Raw genomic sequence first — 21,852 nt, forward strand, 5'->3', positions numbered from 1 at the left:
GTTCCGGGTTGGAGGTAGGTGTGACAGTGATCCCAGTACAGTGAACGAATCTGTTCCTTCAGCGGTGGTAATGAGGATCATTAGCCCCAATTCTATACTACAAAGGGTCAATTAATCCGAATCCTATCCTTGGTCAGAAATTGGAGGTCAGAAATCCTGGAAGTCGTTGGAGGCTTGGAGTTGTGGGGTCGCCATGCTTTAATTGTGTTGAATAGTATGCCGTGGACGATATGTTACCTTCTGCGTTTCTTTTTCTTGGAGTCGAAAGGGTTTAAAAAGTGCTATATGATTCCAATTACAGATGTTTGTTAACCATTAAACAAATAAGAGTATATCATTTTCTGAGATATTTTGAAAATATGAATGCATTGAAGTTGTTTTATATATTTATTTATTTATTAAATTTTAGAAAATTACAAAGAATAAATGTGATGATAAAATAGTGAGAAAAGTAATATTAATCCTCCCCTCTCCCCTTAACGCACCCCCTTAACCCTTACCTAAAGAAAGAAAAGAAATAGAGGAAGATTGCCTGGATAACAGAGGATCCCCACATGCTCCATGGAGTTCAAAATAATTTTAATATTTATTTTTACTTTCCCCAATTACTTTATAATTTTATCTTCAAAGGACCTATGTATTGAATCCTATCTTTTGTAGGTATGAGAGCCAAATTTTCAAAAATATATCTCATTCATTTCTTAGATTGTATGTAATTTTTTCAAGTGGAATACAACTATGTATTTCATTATTCCAACGATCCATTGATAAATATAAACCAGATTTCCAAGTAACTGCGATAACTTTTTTGGCTAATGCCAATACAATTTTTATATTTTTTTCTGATACTTATTCAATTTAAGTTTCGGTATTGTCCCTTCAATGACGCCTAATAAAAATAATACTGGACCATGTGGGAGTTGTACTCCAGTAATTTGTTCCAATATTAGTCTTAGATTTATCCAAAAAGGTTGAATTTTAAAACAAGACCAAGTAGAATGTAAAGAAGCACCAATTTCTTGATTATATAAACAAAACTATTTTCCATTGTTAAAAAAGTAAAAGAGGATCTTGATAAATGGATGATGTTACCAATAACATTAATAGGTAGAGTTAATGCTGTAAAAATGAATATATTTCCCAGATTGCAATATGTATTTCAAGCTTTACCAATACAATTACCTCAGAAGTTTTTTCAAGAACTGAATAAATATGTAAGGAAATTTCTTTGGAAAGGAAAGATGTCAAGAATGCATTGCAGTTTTGAAATATAGCACGAGAATTGGACATAAGTGAGCTCAGTTGAAAGAGAAAGAGAAAGATTGTAGCCATGAATGGCTTTATGTGAGTTGCGTGTTTCCTTTGTTTGTATTGGGGGGTTGATTCAATTAATCTTCTTTTTCTCCATACACCTGACAAAAAAAGGTGTTACCTTGCTGGAAGTGATTTCCAGGAACTGATGCGAAATTCGGAGGCTGCATATCTTTCCGAAATTCTATGAAGTGCTGGTGTATGTGAGCCTCTGCTCTCCACATCTCACTCTCCTAAGCTGTTTTTTTTAATGCGCGCTGAGGCCTTTTGCTTTGGAAATTGTTTCTTCTGTATTCTGTAATTGCCTGCGATGGTGTTGAAGGAAGATAAGTATGAGACCGGGTGACATCTTTGCTCGCTGTGTTTTAGTGTGTGTCGTTTTGTATATTTCATTTATTATTAAGTTCAGTGGGAGACACGGATTTCACACTGGCCATATGGATTCAGCGTTAAATGGATCGAGGTTTGAGCATGTTTACACCCGATGCGATGAAACCATATTTCAGAGGTATTGGGATAAATTGGTGCGTACTTGAATTGTCATTCTGAAAGGCCGGTTATTTTAATGAGCACCAGAAGCTGCTCTGAACACCTTTAAAATGCTGGTTTTAAGATGTAAGACTCCATTGGAAAAAAATATTCGGAGGTCATTGTAGGATAAGTCCTGTAATATGTAATTGACAGGTCAGCTTAGATAACGTGGCGGTGTAGTCAATAGCTCAGCGATTTGCTTCCATCGTCAGCCCAAATTCCATCAATTATCCTGCTGCTGTTCTATCGTGAGATTAAAGCGATTATTTCACCCAGCTCTATTTCTCGGAACACTGCAACCACAGAGTCCGAAAGTTGTAATATGCTCCAAAATTTCCGCACTCCAAGCGAGACGCGGCTGACCGCTGTCTTCCAGCCAGTATACATTCTGTCTACTACATCATCTGCCTTCTGTTAGGAAGCCAATTATAAATCAACGCAGTCAGGATTACCTGGATCCCATGCCCCCGACTCTCGGAATTAATACACCTACATCTACTATTCAGATTTTTCTGTTTGCTTTATTTTCACTTTTACAAATAGTTCAATCTGGCTCTTATAGGACAACATGCCTCTCATTGAGCCATGTTGCCTTCTTCGTAGCCAGACTACGTTTCTCCAAATACTCATAAATTCCCTCTTCAATTATCCTCTTCAATTGTTAACCCAATACTGATGAAAGACTCAGTTGACTATACTTTTTAGGAGTACCCCTATTATTTTCCTTCAACAAATGAACAACATTTACCACCCTCTAATCATCTAGTTTTCCTTCCGTTGGCAGGGAAGACACAGATATCTTGTCCAGAAGCTCAGCAATGTCTTCGTTTCCCTTCCAAAATCACCTGGAATATATCCCTTCCGGCACCAGGGAATAATCTGTCATAATATTTTCCAAGTTTCCAGCACATCCTCTTTCTCGCGTCGGCATGTTAGAGCATTATCTGCCTTTTGACGCTGTGGTAACAGTGATCAATATGTTCAGTGAAGAGCTTCACCCCGTCCCTGGACTCCAGACACAAGTTTTCCTCTTTTACTTCTGATCTGCCCACAGTCTCTCCAGTCTCCTCCTGTTCCTCACAGTGCAACTCGCCAAGGACATCTCCAGTCCCCTACTAACTTCTAACTTTTATTTATTTTATTAAATTCTCTGCTGTCTGCATTTTGACCTTCCATAATCCTACCTGACCCTTTCTCCCTAAAACTTAAGTACCTTTCTTTCTTCCCCTTGACGAGTTGTTCCAACTTCATTGTCACCCAGGGTTACCTTATACTATTGTCCTTGCGCTGCGACAGTGAGACAAGCCCTTACTGAACCCCATGTCACTGCTCCCAAAACAATCTCCGCATATCTGTTGCGCATTTCTCTGAGTACATCATCTCGCAATGTTCGTCCCCAAGTTCATGACAGGTAGCACCATAATTCTCAGCCTTCCAATTAAACACATTCCGTGCTCCCTGGTCCTCTCCATGGTGCAAGGTAAATAGAGGGAAGATCTGCCCAATTGCGCTGAAATGCAGACCCACCGAGAGCTCCGTCACCTGATCCGTTTCCTTTTCTAATATTAGGTCCGGTATGGACTGTTCGCTAGTCTGCCTATATTCATGTAGTGACACGAATAGTTACTGGACACAACCAAAAAAATTATGCCACGCCTAGACCATTTACTCTGGGCAAGTGCCAGAGAATATTTTGGAAGTTTCTGTTACCCTTGCCGTTAACATGGCCGATGTCAAATATTGGCTTCCGATCAGTTCTTCACCGTTCCCGGAGCACTTATTTCGTTGATCTGTTGGGCGGCTCCATAGAATACTCCAAACGGGGTGATCAGCTTCTTGTTTGTGTGTTAGTCGCACTATCTATTAATTAGTAAACGCTCCACGTGGTCCATACATTCTGCATCTGCGATACTATCCCTGGTTTCCCATCGCATTCCCTTTCCACTCTGTTACCCGACCCTGTCCATTTTTAAACATCTGAAACCAGGAAAGCCCTCAAGCCACCCCTGCCCTTGTGACAGTCGATTGTCTGTGATAGTTTGGAACATACTTCAACCGATGTAACAATCACGCCAGCAGCATTGAGCGTTTGTATTGCTATCTACCTGAGCTGTATGAAGTCAGCTGTCTTCCACCATTTCTGCAATTTCTGGATTAAGAGGTATATGATTGTTTGAATTTATGTCATATTTGCCAAAACTTTTCTTTTTAAAATGCTTTATTTGAAAACTCCGCTGAATTACCATTAGACGTGGGCGCTATCTACACAGATGGCCATTTAATGTAAACACATACTTCATTCCATTCCTTAGCTCTTCTCTGAATTTCCTCTGTGTCAGTGTATAGATACAAGTATTGGTGCACATGCTGAGAATTTGCAACAAGAACCCAAATTGTTGTAGGATGTATACCGGGGAACTCAAATATCTGTCCTGGTAAAAATAGTTTTGCTTTTGCCAGTTGAGGGTATGGGCTACATGGGGCATCCAAAATAATATGAAATTAGCTGATATAGAAAACAGCAAAATCATCGATTTTCTGCGTTTTTCCACCTCGGCATCTTTCTGAATGTCGGTGCCATGCAAAAGCCTTCTGCGGACTCTATTTGCCACAACGATATGTCTTACGGTTAACCCGTTAAACACCAGGATTAAGATGATTGGTAGCAATGGTGTTAAAATACTGTCCAGTAATTGGTATCCTCTCCACACGGGTGAAGTAGTGTATTCATATGTAGCTGTGCACCGCCACGGCGTGTTGTCAATGATGACGTAAGGTTCAAGGGCAAAGTAAAACGGAGCACCTCTCCCGCAGCTCACTATAACCACGATCACCATAACCACCGTTGCTGTTCTCTCAGTGCAGTATCGCTCCCGCAGCTTTCGGCAGCATATTGCGATGAAGCGATCGAAGGTAAAACTGACCGTGAACCAAACAGAACAGTCCGTCGTTACAACCCGAAATACAAGTGTCAGAGCGCATACCGGAGTGATGAGCAGGGATCTGGAATAAATGTGGATATTGTTGGTCTGATCCACTAAAGCAACAACGATAACCACCATCAGATCCGCTGTTGCCATTCCAACCAGGTAACGGGTGATGCATTTGGAGAGTCCGCATTTTCCCCGAGAAAGGATCACAATCGCCGTTAAATTAACTGCAAGAAATTTGGAAGCAAAACAGAAATATGGTCAGTTCCCTGCATGCCCCCATTTAACCGATGCTATGCAGGGTATGGTCTGTTTGGAAGTGGAAAGCTGGATTCCAGTGTGTGCGGTCTCGGTCGCTGCACTCCGGCTGGAGGACAATGACGGATGTGAGTGTCAGTGGATTGGCGACCTGCCCACAGTTTAGAGCGAGGCATCCGAGTTCCACGACTCACGTACCGGTGAGCAGTCGATCCTCCTGTAAACACACCATTTCCGTCATTAGAGGTGAAAGAGCTGACGGGATTGTTTGTAGCGGTGACTAAGTGACATCAAGGAGATATAAAACACAAGTGCTCATTTACTGACTTACAGAAGAACAGACCTACTTGTCGAAAATAGACTGGACCGTCATTTAAATAAGCTGCCACGGTGTTATAAGATCGAAGTGTCTGCACTGATAGAGACTCGGACCTGGAAAAGCAGAGACCAGCATCACTTCAGAAAGCCTAGCGAGGTGAAATTGTGAAACAGTGATATTATAGACACGAACGTAATTGTCAGAAGATGAAAACACTGTGATCCTAGTATGGAAAATGGATATAAAACAACCAGATGCCCGAATCCTCCATTCCGGAAAGACGCCGATAATAGCATCTGTGCTCAGTATCGGTGCGGATACCGCAGCAGAGAAACGACGGCACCATACATAAAGTAACCAGCTCCGGCATCTTACCGGGGACACCAACCGCTACAAGTGTGGGATAGAAAATGGCCGCGATGTAGTAAATCGCCGAATATCCTATATTCTGTAGAAGCAGCGTTCAGTTATGCAGAAGGTTTCAGCTGCTCAGATGGACTGCTGGTCGGTTTAACAGACTTTTATTGAGGTGAGAGCAATTCAACTGAGACAATTAGCGTGGCAGTCACGTCGGGACATTAGTGACAACCAGCTGCACAAACAATTACGTTAAACTATTTTTACTCACTCTGTCCCCGTATCATGAATTTGTCTCCTCAAGGGATATTGTAATCTATTTACTTTAAAACAAAATATGATGTGAATTTTCCATGTTATTTTCCATGATACCAGGCTTCAGCAAATTATTAAATTTGTGCTTTAAAACAGACATTCATATTGAAGTCGATTTATTTTGTAACATTTGACCGTGCACATTCGCTTCTGAAATTGAGGGAAGGAGTTTGTTCTGGCGGGTGAAATGGAGAACACTTCTTTATTAAAGGGGAACATTCGTTCATTCTTTTCTTTCGTTTGTTTCAGTCATTCCGGGCGGTGTGAGTGATGGAATTGACAATGTCAGCTGACATGTATTACAATAACACTTCACTTAAAACGTCACATCAAACACTGGAAAGGATCCACAGCGATATTCCAGAGACCTGTGATCAAAAAGGGAACGTGACCTGGGAAATTAGCGAGGGCTGTGGACAGTTTGAAGAACAATGTTTTCCAGCGCACACATGGGCCTTTTGGAAGGAACCTGACCTCTGCCAGTCAATGACTTGACCACCACATACCCGTGAACCTGCGATGCAGTCTGTTTAATTTTAACGATATTCTTAAACTAGCCACAATTCTACCAATATTTCGCCATCCATTCTGTTTGAACAAAAGTAACAAGTAAAATCTGTGAACATCCGCAGGATTTCGGGTTGTTCTATTATTTGGTACGAAGTTGTCTGTCTTTCTCCTGATTTGCTTTCGGGTATATTGTCTTTCATACAAACATAGAAACAAAGACCACAAATTTGTGCCGAACATATCCCTACCTCAGAAATTACTAGCGTTATCCATAGCCCTCTGTTTTTCTAAGCTCCATGTACCTATCCAAAAGACTTTCAAAAGACCCTATCGTGTCCGCCTCCACCATCGTTGTTGGCAGCCATTCCACGCACTCATCACACCCTGCGTAGAAAACTTACCCCTGTCATCTCATCTGTACCTACTCCCCACCACCCTGTGTCCTCTTCTGGCAACCATTTCCGACCTGGGAAAAAGCCTCTAACTATCCACATGATCAATGCCTCTCATCACCCTGTACACCTCCATCAGGTCACCTGTCATCCTCCGTCGCTCCAAGGAGAAAAAAAGCAGAGTTCAACAGTTTTCAGAAGGCAATCGTCACTATGAGTATGTGCAGAACAGTGGATGTGGTCAAGCTCACCTGTCAATCACACTTCCTTCTGCTCCTGCAGTGCACCGCTCCGTCCCGATTGTGGTTCTCGTACCGATGAGCGGACCTCGGCTTATTGGAGAAAGTTCCATCACTCTGTTTCCATTGTGGAACTCGTACTAATGTGCGTCCTTCGGTTGACTCGAGCAAGTAATCCCTCTGCCTTCAAATCCATTCTCCCAAAGTGAATCACTTCATAGCATTCGGGTTGAACTCCATCTGTAACTTCTCAGCGCTGCTCTGCGTCCTGACACTGTCCTGTTGTAATCTGCGACAATCTTCTATACTGTCCATAATTGCACCAAACTCCACATCATTACAAATACAATAACCCACCCTTCCATCTCCTCATCCAAATCATTCATAAAAACAGAAAAGCAGGGGGTCTCAAACTGATCACTGTAGGACTCCGCTGGTCACCGACATCCAGGGAGAAAACGCTCCATCCACAACTAGTCTGCCTTCTGTGGGCGTTAGCCCTGTATGAACCAGCCAACTCTCCCTGGATACCAAACCTTCTGACGTTATGAAAGGTCCTACCATGGTTAACCTATCAAATGCCTTATTAAAATTTATTTATACCAGATAAACTTTTCTACCTTTACCGATGTATTTTGTCACATCCTCACAGAATTGAACCAGGCAGTGAGCTATGACCTGCCTCTCCCAAAGACATTCTGATTCTCCGAAATCAGGTTCTCCCAAACCTTGCAAATTCGGTTTCTAAGAAACTTCTCCAATAATTTGCCCGTCACTGAATTAGGTCCCCTATACTACAAATGCAGCAGTGATAACGCAAAGTTAATCGCCAAGTGTGCAGAAATTTCTTCCTCCGCTTCCCACAGAAACCTAGGGTTTCTCGCAACAACACAAGAGGACTTAACTATCCGAATGTTTTTCAAAAGTTCCTGTACATCCACTTTTTTACATCCTCCTCCTATTTTTGCACATCAGCCCGTTTAGAACTATCCTCCCAAATGTTAGGATCGCTCTTACTGTTGAAAATTGAAGTAAAGTCCGCATTAAGGACCTGTCCCACCTCCACCAACTCCAGCCATATGTGGAATCTGCCGACTTGGATTTGTGACGTTTCTCAAGTTTGTTTCATTTATAGATACATCAATATAGAACTCTCAACAGTATTCTTGCTGTTATCTCTCTGGGATACACTGTACATATTGCATTGCCAGCGGGTTTGTGGGGCGTACTGACTCGTGGGTGCGCACTTGTTTGAGTTGTACGTAGATTTGAGGATACATTTGGATTTAGGGTTACACACAATTTTGTGGAGTCGGTAAATTTTGTGGTGCGACGGGGATGGTGCTGCACATGGATTAGGGGAAGTGCACGGATTTCGGGATGTGTGTAGGAACAAGCGGGTGCGCACCAATTTGGGATCAGATCTAGACATAGGTGCGTAGGCTGATTGGGAGCTGCAAACAAATTTCAGGGTGAATGTGGATTTTGACAACAATTTTCTGAACGGTTTTAGTCCTGCTCTGAAATAATCTGTTAGTATGTGCGAGTGTGAGCGTGTCTGAGGTGGGCACTACCTTGGAGACTGCGCACATTTAAGGAGATGTCAGTAAATACTGGGGTGAACACTTGGGGATGCGAACAGATTTAGTGATGTACCCCACACTGATGTGGGGATGTTTACCGGTTTCAGGATTGTCAGAGTTGTGGTGACTGCGGATTTGGCTTTGTGAGGTATCTCAAATTTAATTCATTTATAGATACTGTCAAAATCAGTGCAATTTGAACTTGCAGACATTATTCTATGGCGGAGGCCTGCATTTTTGGAATTGTCGACATGACTCCTGCTCTGGGATACTCGAATGTGCATGTGGGGGAGTCAGCTGGTTTAGGGTGCGCACTGATTTGGAGATCGTGCAGATTTATCGCTGTGTCGGTGAATATCGGTTTTAGCGGTTCACATGGATTAGCGGTTCACTTAGGGATATGCTCTGATTTAGGAACGTGTCCTCAAATATGTGGCTGCGCAGGATTTTTCAGAGTGTTACTGTAATTACAGGCGCGGCGAATTTCGATTGTTTCATTTATAGATATTTATTAATAAATCTATAAATGTACTTTAAACTGAGCTTTGTTCTTGCTGTTTCTTTAACGAAGAGGCAGCTATTTTGTGAATTATTTGAAATTATTTTTTTTTCTGTCGGATAACGGCATGTGCATTTGGGGATCTCAGCACGTTTGCAGCTGTACAGGGATTTGGGGACGTATGCAGGTGTGTCTTTAAATACAGGGACGACTACAGATATGGGGTTTCACATTGCTTGGGGGTGCCGTTGGAGTTGGAGTCGTGGCGAATCTCAGGATTGATTCGGAAACCCCCTTTCTTCACAGGCGTCTCAGGAAACGGCTCCTTCGCCCTCGCTGGCTGTCTCCAACTCAGCGCCGCGAAACCCGCCATTCTCCAAGTTGGTCCGTCTGGAGTTTACACACTCGGTCCCGCCAATCCGCGAGATCCGGATATCTCGCCCACCGAAGCCCGGGTTTGTCTGAACACTGTGTTTTGCTGCCCTGTAACATCGCATCACAGGAAATAACAGATTATCACGGCATACAATTAAAAGAAGTTTATTTATGAGCAGAAGTGCACTTAAAGTGCACAAGTTGGAGCCCAAAACCGATCTGCAGCAGACTCCATCACGCTGTCTCCACCGAATCACGGTCCCCTCCGGATCAAATCATACGCCCTATTCTCTCCAGCTTTCCCACCGGGAAGTAACGGCTTTGTTGGCCTGTTAAACAATGAGCATTTACGTTGGCGTGCGGGATTCAATATCGAATATGGTTTGGCGGTGAAGAGAGTCGACCCTCATATCTGGGACAACTATCTAAACCACACGTGCTCGAGAGGAGGTTCAAACTGACAGCGTCGGAATTTCCCCACCGTGTACTGACATTCGGCTAGCGCCAGGGGGCCCTAAAGAGTCAGCTCGCGGATTTGAATATCAGAAATGTCGGATGAGAATGAAGGCTTTCCTGAAGAATGATTGCCTCCTCTTTCAGAGGGACAAACACTCAATCTGGAAGCAGGTTGGGAAGGAGAATTGAATAGCTGGCCCGAAGAGTTACTAAGCATCTACGTGAAAGAAATGTGAAAGTTTCTTCAGAAAACACCATGACTGAATCCATAGTTGAATAAATCACAATTTGACCGCCCGCTGCATGGGAGATTTTATTTGTTGACCTTCCCTTCTCTGAAAACAAACAGAAGCGGCCCCAAAGCCGACGCCTGCCGAACACCACTAATCAGCTCCGTTTCGTCCCACTTCTTGCATTCTGCCATTCAGCCAGTCTTCCATCCATCACATATTTTTGTATTAAGGGCGTTTTATCCTGTTTAGAAGCCTCAAGCGCGGCACATTGTCAAAGGCCTTCTGAAATTCCAAATAAACAACATCCACTGACTCTCCTGTATGGAATCTGCCTTTTGATTTCCTGAAAAAATTCCAACAGATTTACAAATCTACACATCCCCTTTAGGAAACCACGGTAAAATCCGCCCTATATTATCATTACTCGCCATATACGAGAAACCTCATAATTAATAATGGAGTCCTACATCTTTCCAACGAGTGAGGTCAGGCTATCCAGCATATAGTTTCCTGTCGTTTGCCCACCTCTCTTCTCAGAGTGGTGTGTATTAACATTTGCTACTCTTACTCTTCCGGACTCTTCCGAATCACAATGTTTATTCAAAGTTCACCGCTAATGCCGCCCTCAGCCACGTCTTTCAGAAAGCGCAGGCTGTTGTCATATCCACAGCCCCAGTTTCCCCGGTGCAAATACTTTGCATCTGGCAACAGATGGCGACAAACTGATCAGATATCAATGTTGCAGTGAACCAGACAGAACATTCTGGTCTCTTCCAGCTGGTCCAGCTGATTAGTGCTTCTAACTTCCCGTATTTCAGCCTCTCAAACATCTTCTCCTTAGCAATAGCAACTACACTCACTTCCATCAATAGCAGTCGCAACCTTCTTCCATACTGCTGGTGTCATTCACGGTGCAGAATGATGTGAAATATTACGTTCATCGTTACCACAAAGGAAAGAGGGATTATATTAATTATTGCATTAATGGGCGTGTAGATGAATCCGAGAGTTTGATTAGACGGTGGAATATTAGTGGGTGGGTTGAGAGAGAAGCGAAAAGGATTATATTGGGTACAGCATTAAGGGGCGTGTGGGAAGGATGTTATGGAATTACACTAGGTGAAGTATACAAAGGTAAGTGGATAAAGCGGAATTTGGAATTCTGTTTGTTCGGGTATTAATTCAGGTCCAGTGTGAGGAGGTGACGTGGTGCAGGGTGAGGTATTAGTGGGTGTACAAGTGGGAATAGACGGCGCAATTAAGTTTTCCGAAGGAAGGGCTAGGTATAAGGATAGTCATTGGTGGGTTGTTGGGTGTTTTGAGGGAAGGGAGATAATACTCGAAGTGTGGAGCTAGGTTAGAATGGGTTTGAAATAATGGTATGGGAATCTCTGTGCAGAGGGAGAGAAGGTTGGGATTTGAATGAGGATATTAATGGTTGAATGGATGATGATAATTCGCGCAGTGAACTGGTGTGTGATGGGATGGGAGACTCAATAATGATTCTCAGTCGGTCAAGCAACATCTATGACAATGAATAAACAGTCTACGTTTTCGACCATGGTCTTTCATCAGAGCTTGAAAAGAAAGTAGAAGTTACCAGAATATGAAGGCTTGCAGGAGAGGAGATGAGAGAAGATGCCAAAGTGGCGAAATGAGGAAGAAGGAATGAAGTAGGGAAGCATATCAGATGAATCGATGTTGGTGCCTTTCGATTAGAGGATAACTAGACGGAATGAGGTGTTACTTATTCAAACTAAAAGTGGCCTCATAATGTCCCAAGATGAGGCCATGGACAAACATGTCGGAAACGGAGTGGGTAAATGTATTGAGAATGTCTGGCACTGTGCAGTCCCGCATTTTTGTGGATAGAGCTCAGGTGCTCGAGAAAGTGTTAATCAATATGATCAACAGTTTCCCTGCTTTCAGTACAATTTAACAATTTAGATTTGTACATTGAAGTTTTACAATTTAGTGCCTTACCTCATCACAATTGGGATTTGACTTGAATGACATCGTGTTTATTTTTACCCCAGCTTTTGGAAGACACGTCAGCCTTGTGTGGATCTGAATATTCAAGGTGCTGGAGCGAGTATAAGTGAATGACCGTGGAGATTCATCAGCTCAGAGTTTCTTCAGCGAGATCGCGGGCAGCTGGAAGACAGGGTGAATCTCATACAGCATGATTGAAACATTTTACCATGTGAGAAAGATATGGTACATGATCATTGCCGTTATCGGTGTTCCTGGTAAGAACATGGGCGAAGTAACATTTGCCGCTGTGACATCGCGTTCATTAGACTAGTTCGGTTGTTATGCGGTTACGAGTGCGGTGGAGACATTGTGGCAACGCTCCGTGTTCGGTCGAAAGTTTTTTTTTGCAGTTTGATCCGTGGACTCGGCCGAAAATAGATCGACAGCTGAAACAGATGTCGAGCGGAAGATCGCGGAGACGAATTCATTTTGTGGGTTCATGGCGGGCCGTTTTGATTTATCAATGAAAAGCGTCTGCTAAAGTAAATTCCGATACCCCGGAGCGCTGGACACCTTTAGAGACTATTGGTGTAACTCCGTATCAATACTGTAGCATACTTCAATTTCAAATTTAAAGCTACTGATCTGTGCTTTAGAAATCGATGCAAGTTTGAAGGGAATGCGAGAAGAGAATTGCAGCTGAGATTTCGGGAAGAAACGCAGACATCACTTGTCAGTCTCAAACATCCAGAGTTTCGAAAGATTAAAGAAAAAGTTCTGTGTAGGTCTCGAGTAGCAGGATTTGTTTTATGCCCTGTTATCCGTGAAGTGAAGAGGGAGTGAAGGGACAACATAGCGACGTCTGATGGAGCTCAGCCGGGGTAAGGTCCCTGCGATACTCCGCTCAGGAACAATGAGGTTTGAAGTATTTGGAAAAATCCTGTAGCAGTTTGGAGCAACTCATGACAAGACATGCCAACGGGGGTGTGGGGGGATAAATCTGCTTTTCTAATGGACAGAGGCGGATAGGCGGTGCTTCGCTGTATGAGGAGAGTGTCAGTACATCGGTGACAGAATCGCGACAGTGAGAAATGCACAGGGGTATCCAGACTTTACACATCAGCCTGAAGGAGGACAATGTTTCTGAAGTGCTTATGTTATTCCTTTTTTTCTTTATGTATTGGATGTTCAAAGCACTAACGTACAAGATACCTCAGGCATTCAATGGATCAGGCAAAATTATTAAAATGGGGAATAGGAACTTTCTGGTCGGACACTTTGACCTGGTGTGAAGGACCCCGGGAAGGAGTAGCTGCAGAATTTAAAAGAAGCGAGGCAAGCGGGGCCCCTGCGGGCGGGTGACGAACGGAAATCTAAGAGGGGACGAGGACATGCGACGGGTGGCTGTAAATTTGCTTTGGACTGTGTAAGTGGGCAGAGGGGGAGGGAGCGGGAACGCTGTATCGGGAGAGTGACAGCGCATAGGTGACAGTAACGCGGCAACCATCATCGCTGGGAAATTTGCCCTGGTAGCCAGGCTCCACGTGTCACTCGAAAACCTGATTGCTGAAGATTTACATTAATTTCTCCAAAGCCCTCTCGGCAATCAATTGACAATGCCTTCTTTCCAAACACTGCTCCTCTTCCAGTACCGAGAACCGCGCCGTTTTACATTTGAAAACTTCCAGAAATGAGTTGTCTGCGAAGTTGTAATGTGCTCAATTTCCAGCTTATCTGTGGCTTCAGACTGACGGAACGGTGAGGCAGTAATTCACATTTTAATTTTTTTGCTGTTCCTGCAGTGAATTTAGTGGCGATTGTGATCCTGTCCCGGGGAAAGTGCGGCCTCTCTACCTGCACCACTCGCTACCTGGTGGCCATGGCAACGGCGGATCTACTAACCATTATATCTCGGGTTATACTGTGGCGGATCAGTTATTATTACTTCCCAGGAACATTCCTGGACATCACCCCCGTGTGCAGTGTGATCTTTGCCCTGACAGCTGCAGCCACTGACTGTTCTGTCTGGTTCACCGTCACTTTTACATTTGATCGGTTTGTCGCCATCTGTTTCCAGAAGTGGAAAGAAAAGTATTGCACCGGGAAAACTGTGGCTGTGGTCCTGACAACAACTGGCGTTTTGTTCTGCTTTAAAAATGTACCCTACTTCTTTGTATACCAACCTGTGAAAGTGATTGACAATATACCCTGGGACTGTATTCCAAAGCCGGGCTCCTATACGGATCCCGGGTGGGTGGGATATGACTGGCTTTCTACCGTCCTTACGCCGTTACTCCCGTTCGTGTTAATACTCCTGTTCAACGCTCTGACAGTCAGACACATTTTGGTGACTAGTCGCGTCCGTAAGCGGCTGAGGGTTCACGGCAAGGTGGATAACCGCAGTGACCCGGAGATGGAGAGCAGGAGGAGGTCTGTGATCTTACTTCTCACCATCTCCGGAAGCTTCATCATCCTGTGGTCGGTGACTGTTGGCGAATTCACTTATTATATGATTTCCGGATTGGATCAGAATAATTACAATAATTCGGAATATATATTTGAACAATCGGGATATTTGTTGTTGGCGTTAAGTTGCTGCACAAACACGTTTATTTATGGGGTAACTCAGTCCAAGTTCAGAGACCAGTTCATCAGCGCTGCAATATTTCCGCTCTTGTCAATTATTCAACTGATTAATAAATAATTTATATTGAGTTTTTTTCATAGGCGGTCGCACTGTTTCCCATCTTGACACTGAATAACTGACTGTCACCGGACAATGTGCCAGAGGGGGGAATAAAACTGGGCGAACAGGAGGGGTAGAATTGGCAGCTTAATGCTCCAGGGTTCGGATGTTTCAGACGTGTTAGAGGCAGAGGAAAGACGGGTAGGGGGGCATTGCTAGTCAGGAAAATGTCACAGCAGCACACAGGCAGGACAGATTAGAGGGCTGGTCACATATGTGTGGTGCCGAACAACAGGAAATGTATGACAACACTAATAGGGTTGTATTATAGACCACCAAACAGTATGCCAGAATTGGAGGAGCAAATCTGCAGAGAGATGGTGGACAACTGCAGGAACATAAAATTGTGATAGTAGGGGTTTCTATTTTTCCACATTTTTATTGGGACTCCCATACGGTTAAAGCTCTAGACGGGTTAGAGTTTGTAAAAATTTTTCAGGAATTTTTTTCTAAACCAATAGATAGAGGTACCAACTAGAGAGGATGCAATATTAGATCTCCTTTTAGGAAACGAGTTAGGACAGGTGATGGAAATATGTGTAGGGGAACACTTTAGTTCCAGTGATCATAATAACATTAGTTTCAAGTTGATCATGGATAAAGATAGATCTGGTCCTCAGTTTGAGTTTCTAAACTGAGAAAAAAAAAGCCAAATTTGAAGAAATGAGAAAGGATCTAAAAATCGAGGATTGGGACAGGTTGTTCTCTGGCAAGGATGTGATTGGTAAGTGGGAGACCTTCAAAGGAGAAGTTTTGAGAGTGCAGAGTTTGTATATTCCTGTTAGGATTAACAGCAAAGTGAATAAGAATAAGGAACCTTGGTTCTCAAGAGATATTGGAACTCTGATAAAGAAAAGAGAGAGATGTATGTCATCTATAGGCAACAGCAAACAAATAAGGTGCTTGAGGAGTAAAAAATTGCAAAAAAAATACTTAAGAAAGAAATTAGTAAGGCCAAAAGAAGAGATGAGGTTGCTTTGGCAGTCAAGATGAAGGATAATCCAAAGAGCTTCTACAGTTATATTAAGAGCAAAAGGAGAGTAAGGGATACAATTGGTCCTCTGGATAAGCAGAATCGTCGGCTATGTATGGAACAAAAAAAATAGGGAGATCTTAAATGTTCTTTTTTGCATCTGTAGTTACTAAGGTAACTGGCATGGAGTCTATGGAAATAAAGCAAACAAGTAGTGAGGTCATGGAGGTTGGAGATTGGATGATAGGAAATTGAGAAGGAAGTGCTTGGTATCTTAAGGCTAACCAGAGTAGATAAATCCCCAGGTCCTGACAGAGTATTCCCTCGGACTTTGATGAAGACTGGTGTTGAAATTGCAGGGGACCTGGCAGATATATTTAAAATGTCGGTATCTGCGGGTGAGGTACTGGAGGATTAGAGGATAGCTCATGTTGTTCCGTTAGTTTAAAAAGGCTGTAAAAGTAATCCTGAAATTTATTGGCCGGTAAATTTGACGCCATTGCTATGTAAATTATTGGAAAGAGTACTAAGAGATAGGATCTACAAATATTTGGTTATACAGGGACTTATTAGGCAGAGGCAACACGGCTTTATGCGTGGTAGGTCATGTATAATCAATCTATTAGAGTTTTTCGAGGAGGTTACCAGGAAAGTGGATGAAGGGCAGGCAGTGGATGTTCACTACATGGACTTCAGTAAGGCCTTTGACAAGGTCCGCATGAGAAGTCAGTTAGGAAGATACAGTCGCTAGGTGTACATCGAGAGGTAGCAAAATGGATTAGACATTGTCTCAATGGAAGAAGCCAGAGAGTGGCAATAGAGGATTACTACTCTGAGTGGAGGCCTGTGACTAGTGGTGTGCCACTGAGATCAGTGCTGGGTCCATTGTTATTTGTCATCATGATAATGTGGTAAATTGGATCAGCAAATTTGCTGATGGTACAAAGACTGGGGGGGGGGGGGGTAGTCGCCAGTGAGGAAGGTTATCAGAGCTTGCAGAGGGATTTGGACCAGCTGGAAACTTGGGCTGAAAATGGCAGATGGACTTTAACGCAGACATGTGTGACGTATTGCACTTTGGAAGAACAAACCGAGACAGAACATACAAGGTAAATGGTAGGACACTGAGCAGTTTAGTAGAATAGAGGGATCTGGGAATATAGATACATAATTCCCGAAAAGTGGCGTCACAGGTAGATAGGGTCGTAAAGAGAGCTTTTGGTACATTGGCCTTTATAAATCAAGCTATTGAGTATCAGAGTTGGAATGTAATGGTGAGGTTGTATAAGGCATTGTTGCCAAGTTTGGAGTATTGTGTGCAGTTTTGGGTCACCGAATTACAGGAAGAATATTAATAAGGTTGAAAGAGTGCAAAGAAGGTTTACAAGGATGTTGCCAGGACTTGAGAAACTGAGTTACAAAGAAAGTTTGAATAGGTTAGGACTTTATTCCCTGGAGCGTAGAAAAATGAGGGGAGAATTGGTAGAGGTATATAAAATTATGATGGGTATAGATAGAGTGAATGCAAGCAGGTATTTTCCACTGAGGCTAGGGGAGAAAAGAAAACAGAGGACATGGGCTAAGGGTGAAGGGGGCAAAGTTTAAAGGGAACATTGGGGGGGGGTGATCTTTCACACAGGGAGTGGTGGGAGTGTGGAATGAGCTGGCAAAATATGTGGTACATGCGGGCTCACTTTTAACATTTAAGACAAACTTGTACAGGTACATGGATGAGGGGGTATGGAGCGGTACGTTCCATTTGCAGGTCAGTAGGACTAGGCACAGCCAAGAAGGGCTAAAAGGCCTGTTTCTGTTCTGTAACGTACTGTGTTTCTATGGTTCCGAACCTATGGGAGACACAGCTCCGGAACTCTCGTCACCCAGCCCACGACAACCATCTCCTAGCAATTATTAAACTCGCCTTTCCCTTTGTTTTCATTTATTTTTTTCAATTATAGTCCCGCTCACCCAGCCCACGACAACCATCTCCTAGCAATTATTAAACTCGCCTTTCCCTTTGTTTTCATTTATTTTTTTCAATTATAGTCCCGCTCTCGTCACCCGGCATACCGCTTTCGATATTGAATCCTGCACTCGAACGTAAATGTCCATCGGTTAACTGGTTACTTCCCGGCCAAAAGTCCGGAAAGGACAGGTCGTAGGAGCCGATCCGTTGGGGACCGTGATTCGGTGGAGACTACCTGGAGAGTCTGCTGCGGATCGATGAGTACGGGTTTTGGAGGTTTTGTGCTCCAGCCTGTGCACATTCAGTAATGCTTCAGCTCTAAATAAACTACTTTTATTTGCGAACCGTGTGAATTTGTTGTCTCGTGTGACGAGCTGTAACAGGGCAGCAAAACACAGAGCATTTAGACAAATGCTGAGGCCTGGGTGGGCGGGACATCCCGATCTCACGGACTGGCGGGACCGAGCGTGTAAACCCCAGACGTACCAGGCTGGAGAATTGTGGGTTTCTCGGCGCTGAGTTGGAGACTGCCGGCGAGGGCGAAGGAGCCGTTTACTGAGACGTCCGGGAAGAAAGTGAGTTTCCGAATCAATCGTGAGATTCGCCACGACCTCAACTCCAACGACACCCCCATATCTGTGATCGTACCTAATCTCAAATAGTTCAAAAAATAGTTGTCTCCTCGTTAAAAAAACAGTTTAAATTTCAGTTTAAAGTGCATTAATACATTTATTAATAAAGTATCTAGAAATGAAACATTCCTGAGATACGCCAAGTGTCCAAATGCACCGACACTCTGCAAATTCGTTATAATATCAGAATTGCCGTGAACCCGGAAAGGAAAGGGGAGCAGTATTACTGATTGACAGCAAACTTCTTTGTTGTGAGTTAAAATCTTCATCTATCGTACACGTGAAAGAGTTCAAATGAATGAGGTCGCTAATGACAGGAGGTTTTGATAGACATGGATTGTAGTGTTCGATGTGTCACGTCACAAATAAGAACACTACAGGCAGTTCCAGTGACAAGTCCGCATGACCCAGGTTAAAATATCAACAGGGCAGGAGATAGAGACTGTCGAGACTGACAGGGACACGAGATGAAGATTTGAAACGCCGTGCTGATAGATCAGGTGATCAATGGAGCTCTGGCTGTGCTGTTTGTTATAAGGAATTCTGGAGGCAGCCATTTTGTGAACTGTTTGAAATTACTCTTGCTGTGGGATACTCTGGGATGCTAATGCAGGTATCAGCTGGTTTGCGATGCACAGTGAATTGAGGATTGATTTCGGCGTTCGCACAAATTTGTGGAATCTGCCGACTTGAATTTGTGACGTTTCTCAAGTTTGTTTCATTTATAGATACATCAATATAGAACTCTCAACAGTATTCTTGCTGTTATCTCTCTGGGATACACTGTACATATTGCATTGCCAGCGGGTTTGTGGAGCGTACTGAATCGTGGGGGCGCACTTATTTGAGATGTACGGAGATTTGAGGATACACTTGGATTTAGGGTTACACACAATTTTGGGGAGTCGGTAGACTTTGTGGTGCGACGGGGATGGTGCTGCACATGGATTAGGGGAAGTGCACGGATTTCGGGATGTGTTTAGGAACAAGCGGGTGCGCAACAATTTGGGATTAGATCTAGACATAGGTGCGTCGGCTGATTGGGAGCTGCAAACAAATTTCAGGGTGACTGTGGATTTTGACAACAATTTTCTGAACGGTTTTCGTCCTGCTCTGAAATAATCTGTTAGTATGTGCGAGTGTGAGCGTGTCTGAGGTGGGCACTGCCTTGGGGACTGCGCACATTTAAGGCGATGTCTGTAAATACAGGGGTGGACACTTGGGGATGCGAACAGATTTAGTGATGTACCCCACACTGATGTGGGGATGTTTACCGGTTTCGGGATTGTCAGAGTTGTGGTGACTGCGGATTTGGCTTTGTGAGGTATCTCAAATTTAATTCATTTATAGGTACTGTCAAAATCAGTGCAATTTGAACTTGCAGACATTATTCTATGGCGGAGGCCTGCATTTTTGGAATTGTCGACATGACTCCTGCTCTGGGATACTCGAATGTGCATGTGGGGGAGTCAGCTGGTTTGGGGTGCGCACTGATTTGGAGATCGTGCAGATTTATCGCTGTGTCGGTGAATATCGGTTTTAGCGGTTCACATGGATTAGCGGTTCACTTAGGGATATGCTCCGATTTAGGAACGTGTCCTCAAATATGTGGCTGCGCAAGATTTTTCAGAGTGTTACTGTAATTACAGGCGCGGCGAATTTCGATTGTTTCATTTATAGATACTTTATTAATAAATCCATAAATGTTCTTTAAACTGAGCTTTGTTCTTGCTGTTTCTTTAACGAAGAGACAGCTATTTTGTGAATTATTTGAAATTATTTTTTTCTGTCGGATAACGGCATGTGCATTTGGGGACCTCAGCATGTTTGCAGCTGTACAGGGATTTAGGGATGTTTGCAGGTGTGTCGTTAAATACAGGGACGACTATAGATATGGGGTTTCACATTGCTTAGGGGTGCCGTTGGAGTTAGGGTCGTGGCGAATCTCAGGATTGCTTCGGAAGCCCCCTTTCTTCACAGGCGTCTCAGGAAACGGCTCCTTCGCCCTCGCTGGCTGTCTCCAACTCAGCGCCGCGAAACCCGCCATTCTCCAAGTTGGTCCGTCTGGGGTTTACACACTCGGTCCCGCCAATCCGCGAGATCCGGATATCTCGCCCACCGAAGCCCGGGTTTGTCTGAACACTGCGTTCTGCTGCCCTGTTACAGCGCATCACGGGAAATAACAGATTGCACACGGCATACAATTAAAAGAAGTTTATTTATGAGCAGAAGTGCACTTAAAGTGCACAAGTTGGAGCCCAAAACCGATCTGCAGCAGACTCCATCACGCTGTCTCCACCGAATCACGGTCCCCTCCGGATCAAATCATACGACCTGTTCTCTCCAGCTTTCCCACCGAGAAGTAACAGCTTTGTCGGCCTGTTAAACAATGAGCATTTGCGTTGGCGTGCGGGATTCAATATCGAATACGGTTTGGCGGTGAAGAGAGTCGACCCTCATATCTGGGACAACCATCTAAACCACACGTGCTCGAGAGGAGGTTCAAATTGACAGCGTCGGCATTTCCCCACCGTGTACTGACATTCTGCTAGCGCCAGGGGGCCCTGCAGAGTCAGCACGCCGCTTTGAATATCAGAAATGTCGGATGAGAATAAAGACTTTCCTGAAGAATGATTGCCTCCTCTTTCAGAGAGACAAACACTCAATCTGGAAGCAGGTTGGGAAGGAGAATTGAATAGCTGGCCCGAAGAGCGACTAAGCATCTACGTGAAAGAAATGTGAAAGTTTCTTCAGAAAACACCATGACGGAATCCACAGTTGAATAAATCACAAGTTGACCGCCCGCTGCATGGGAGATTTTATTTGTTGACCTTCCCTTCTCTGAAAACGAACAGAAGCGGCCCCAAAGCCCACGCCTGCCGAACACCACTAGTCAGCTCCGTTTAGTCCCACTCCTTGCATTCTGGCATTCAGCCAGTCTGCCATCCATCATATATTTTTGTATTAAGGGCGTTTTATCCTGTTTAGAAACCTCAAGCGCGGCACATTGTCAAAGGCCTTCTGAAAATCCAAGTAAACAACATCCACTGACTCTCCTGTGTGGAATCTGCCTTTTGGTTTCCTGAAATAATGCCAACAGATTTATAAAGCTTTACATGCCCTTCAGGAAACCACGGTAAAATCCGCCCTATATTATCATTACTCTCCATAGACGAGAAATCTCATAATTAATAATGGAGTCCTACATCTTTCCAACCACTGATGACAGGCTATCCAGCCTATAGTTTCTTGT

The 21,852-nt window shown here is 43.7% G+C and overlaps 1 protein-coding gene across 1 annotated transcript in view; it reads left to right on the forward strand.

The window, feature by feature from the left end:
• LOC132388825 (NACHT, LRR and PYD domains-containing protein 3-like) overlaps positions 1–21,852 on the forward strand; it is a 172,671-nt gene that overhangs the window by 88,209 nt on the left and 62,610 nt on the right. Inside the window, exon 2 of the mRNA XM_059961248.1 lies at positions 9,551–9,699. Coding sequence (XP_059817231.1) covers positions 9,551–9,699 — 149 coding nt within the window. The remainder of the gene's footprint in view (positions 1–9,550; positions 9,700–21,852) is intronic.

The sequence above is a fragment of the Hypanus sabinus genome, unplaced genomic scaffold (assembly GCF_030144855.1).
Source record: "Hypanus sabinus isolate sHypSab1 unplaced genomic scaffold, sHypSab1.hap1 scaffold_419, whole genome shotgun sequence".
Lineage (NCBI taxonomy): Eukaryota > Metazoa > Chordata > Chondrichthyes > Myliobatiformes > Dasyatidae > Hypanus > Hypanus sabinus.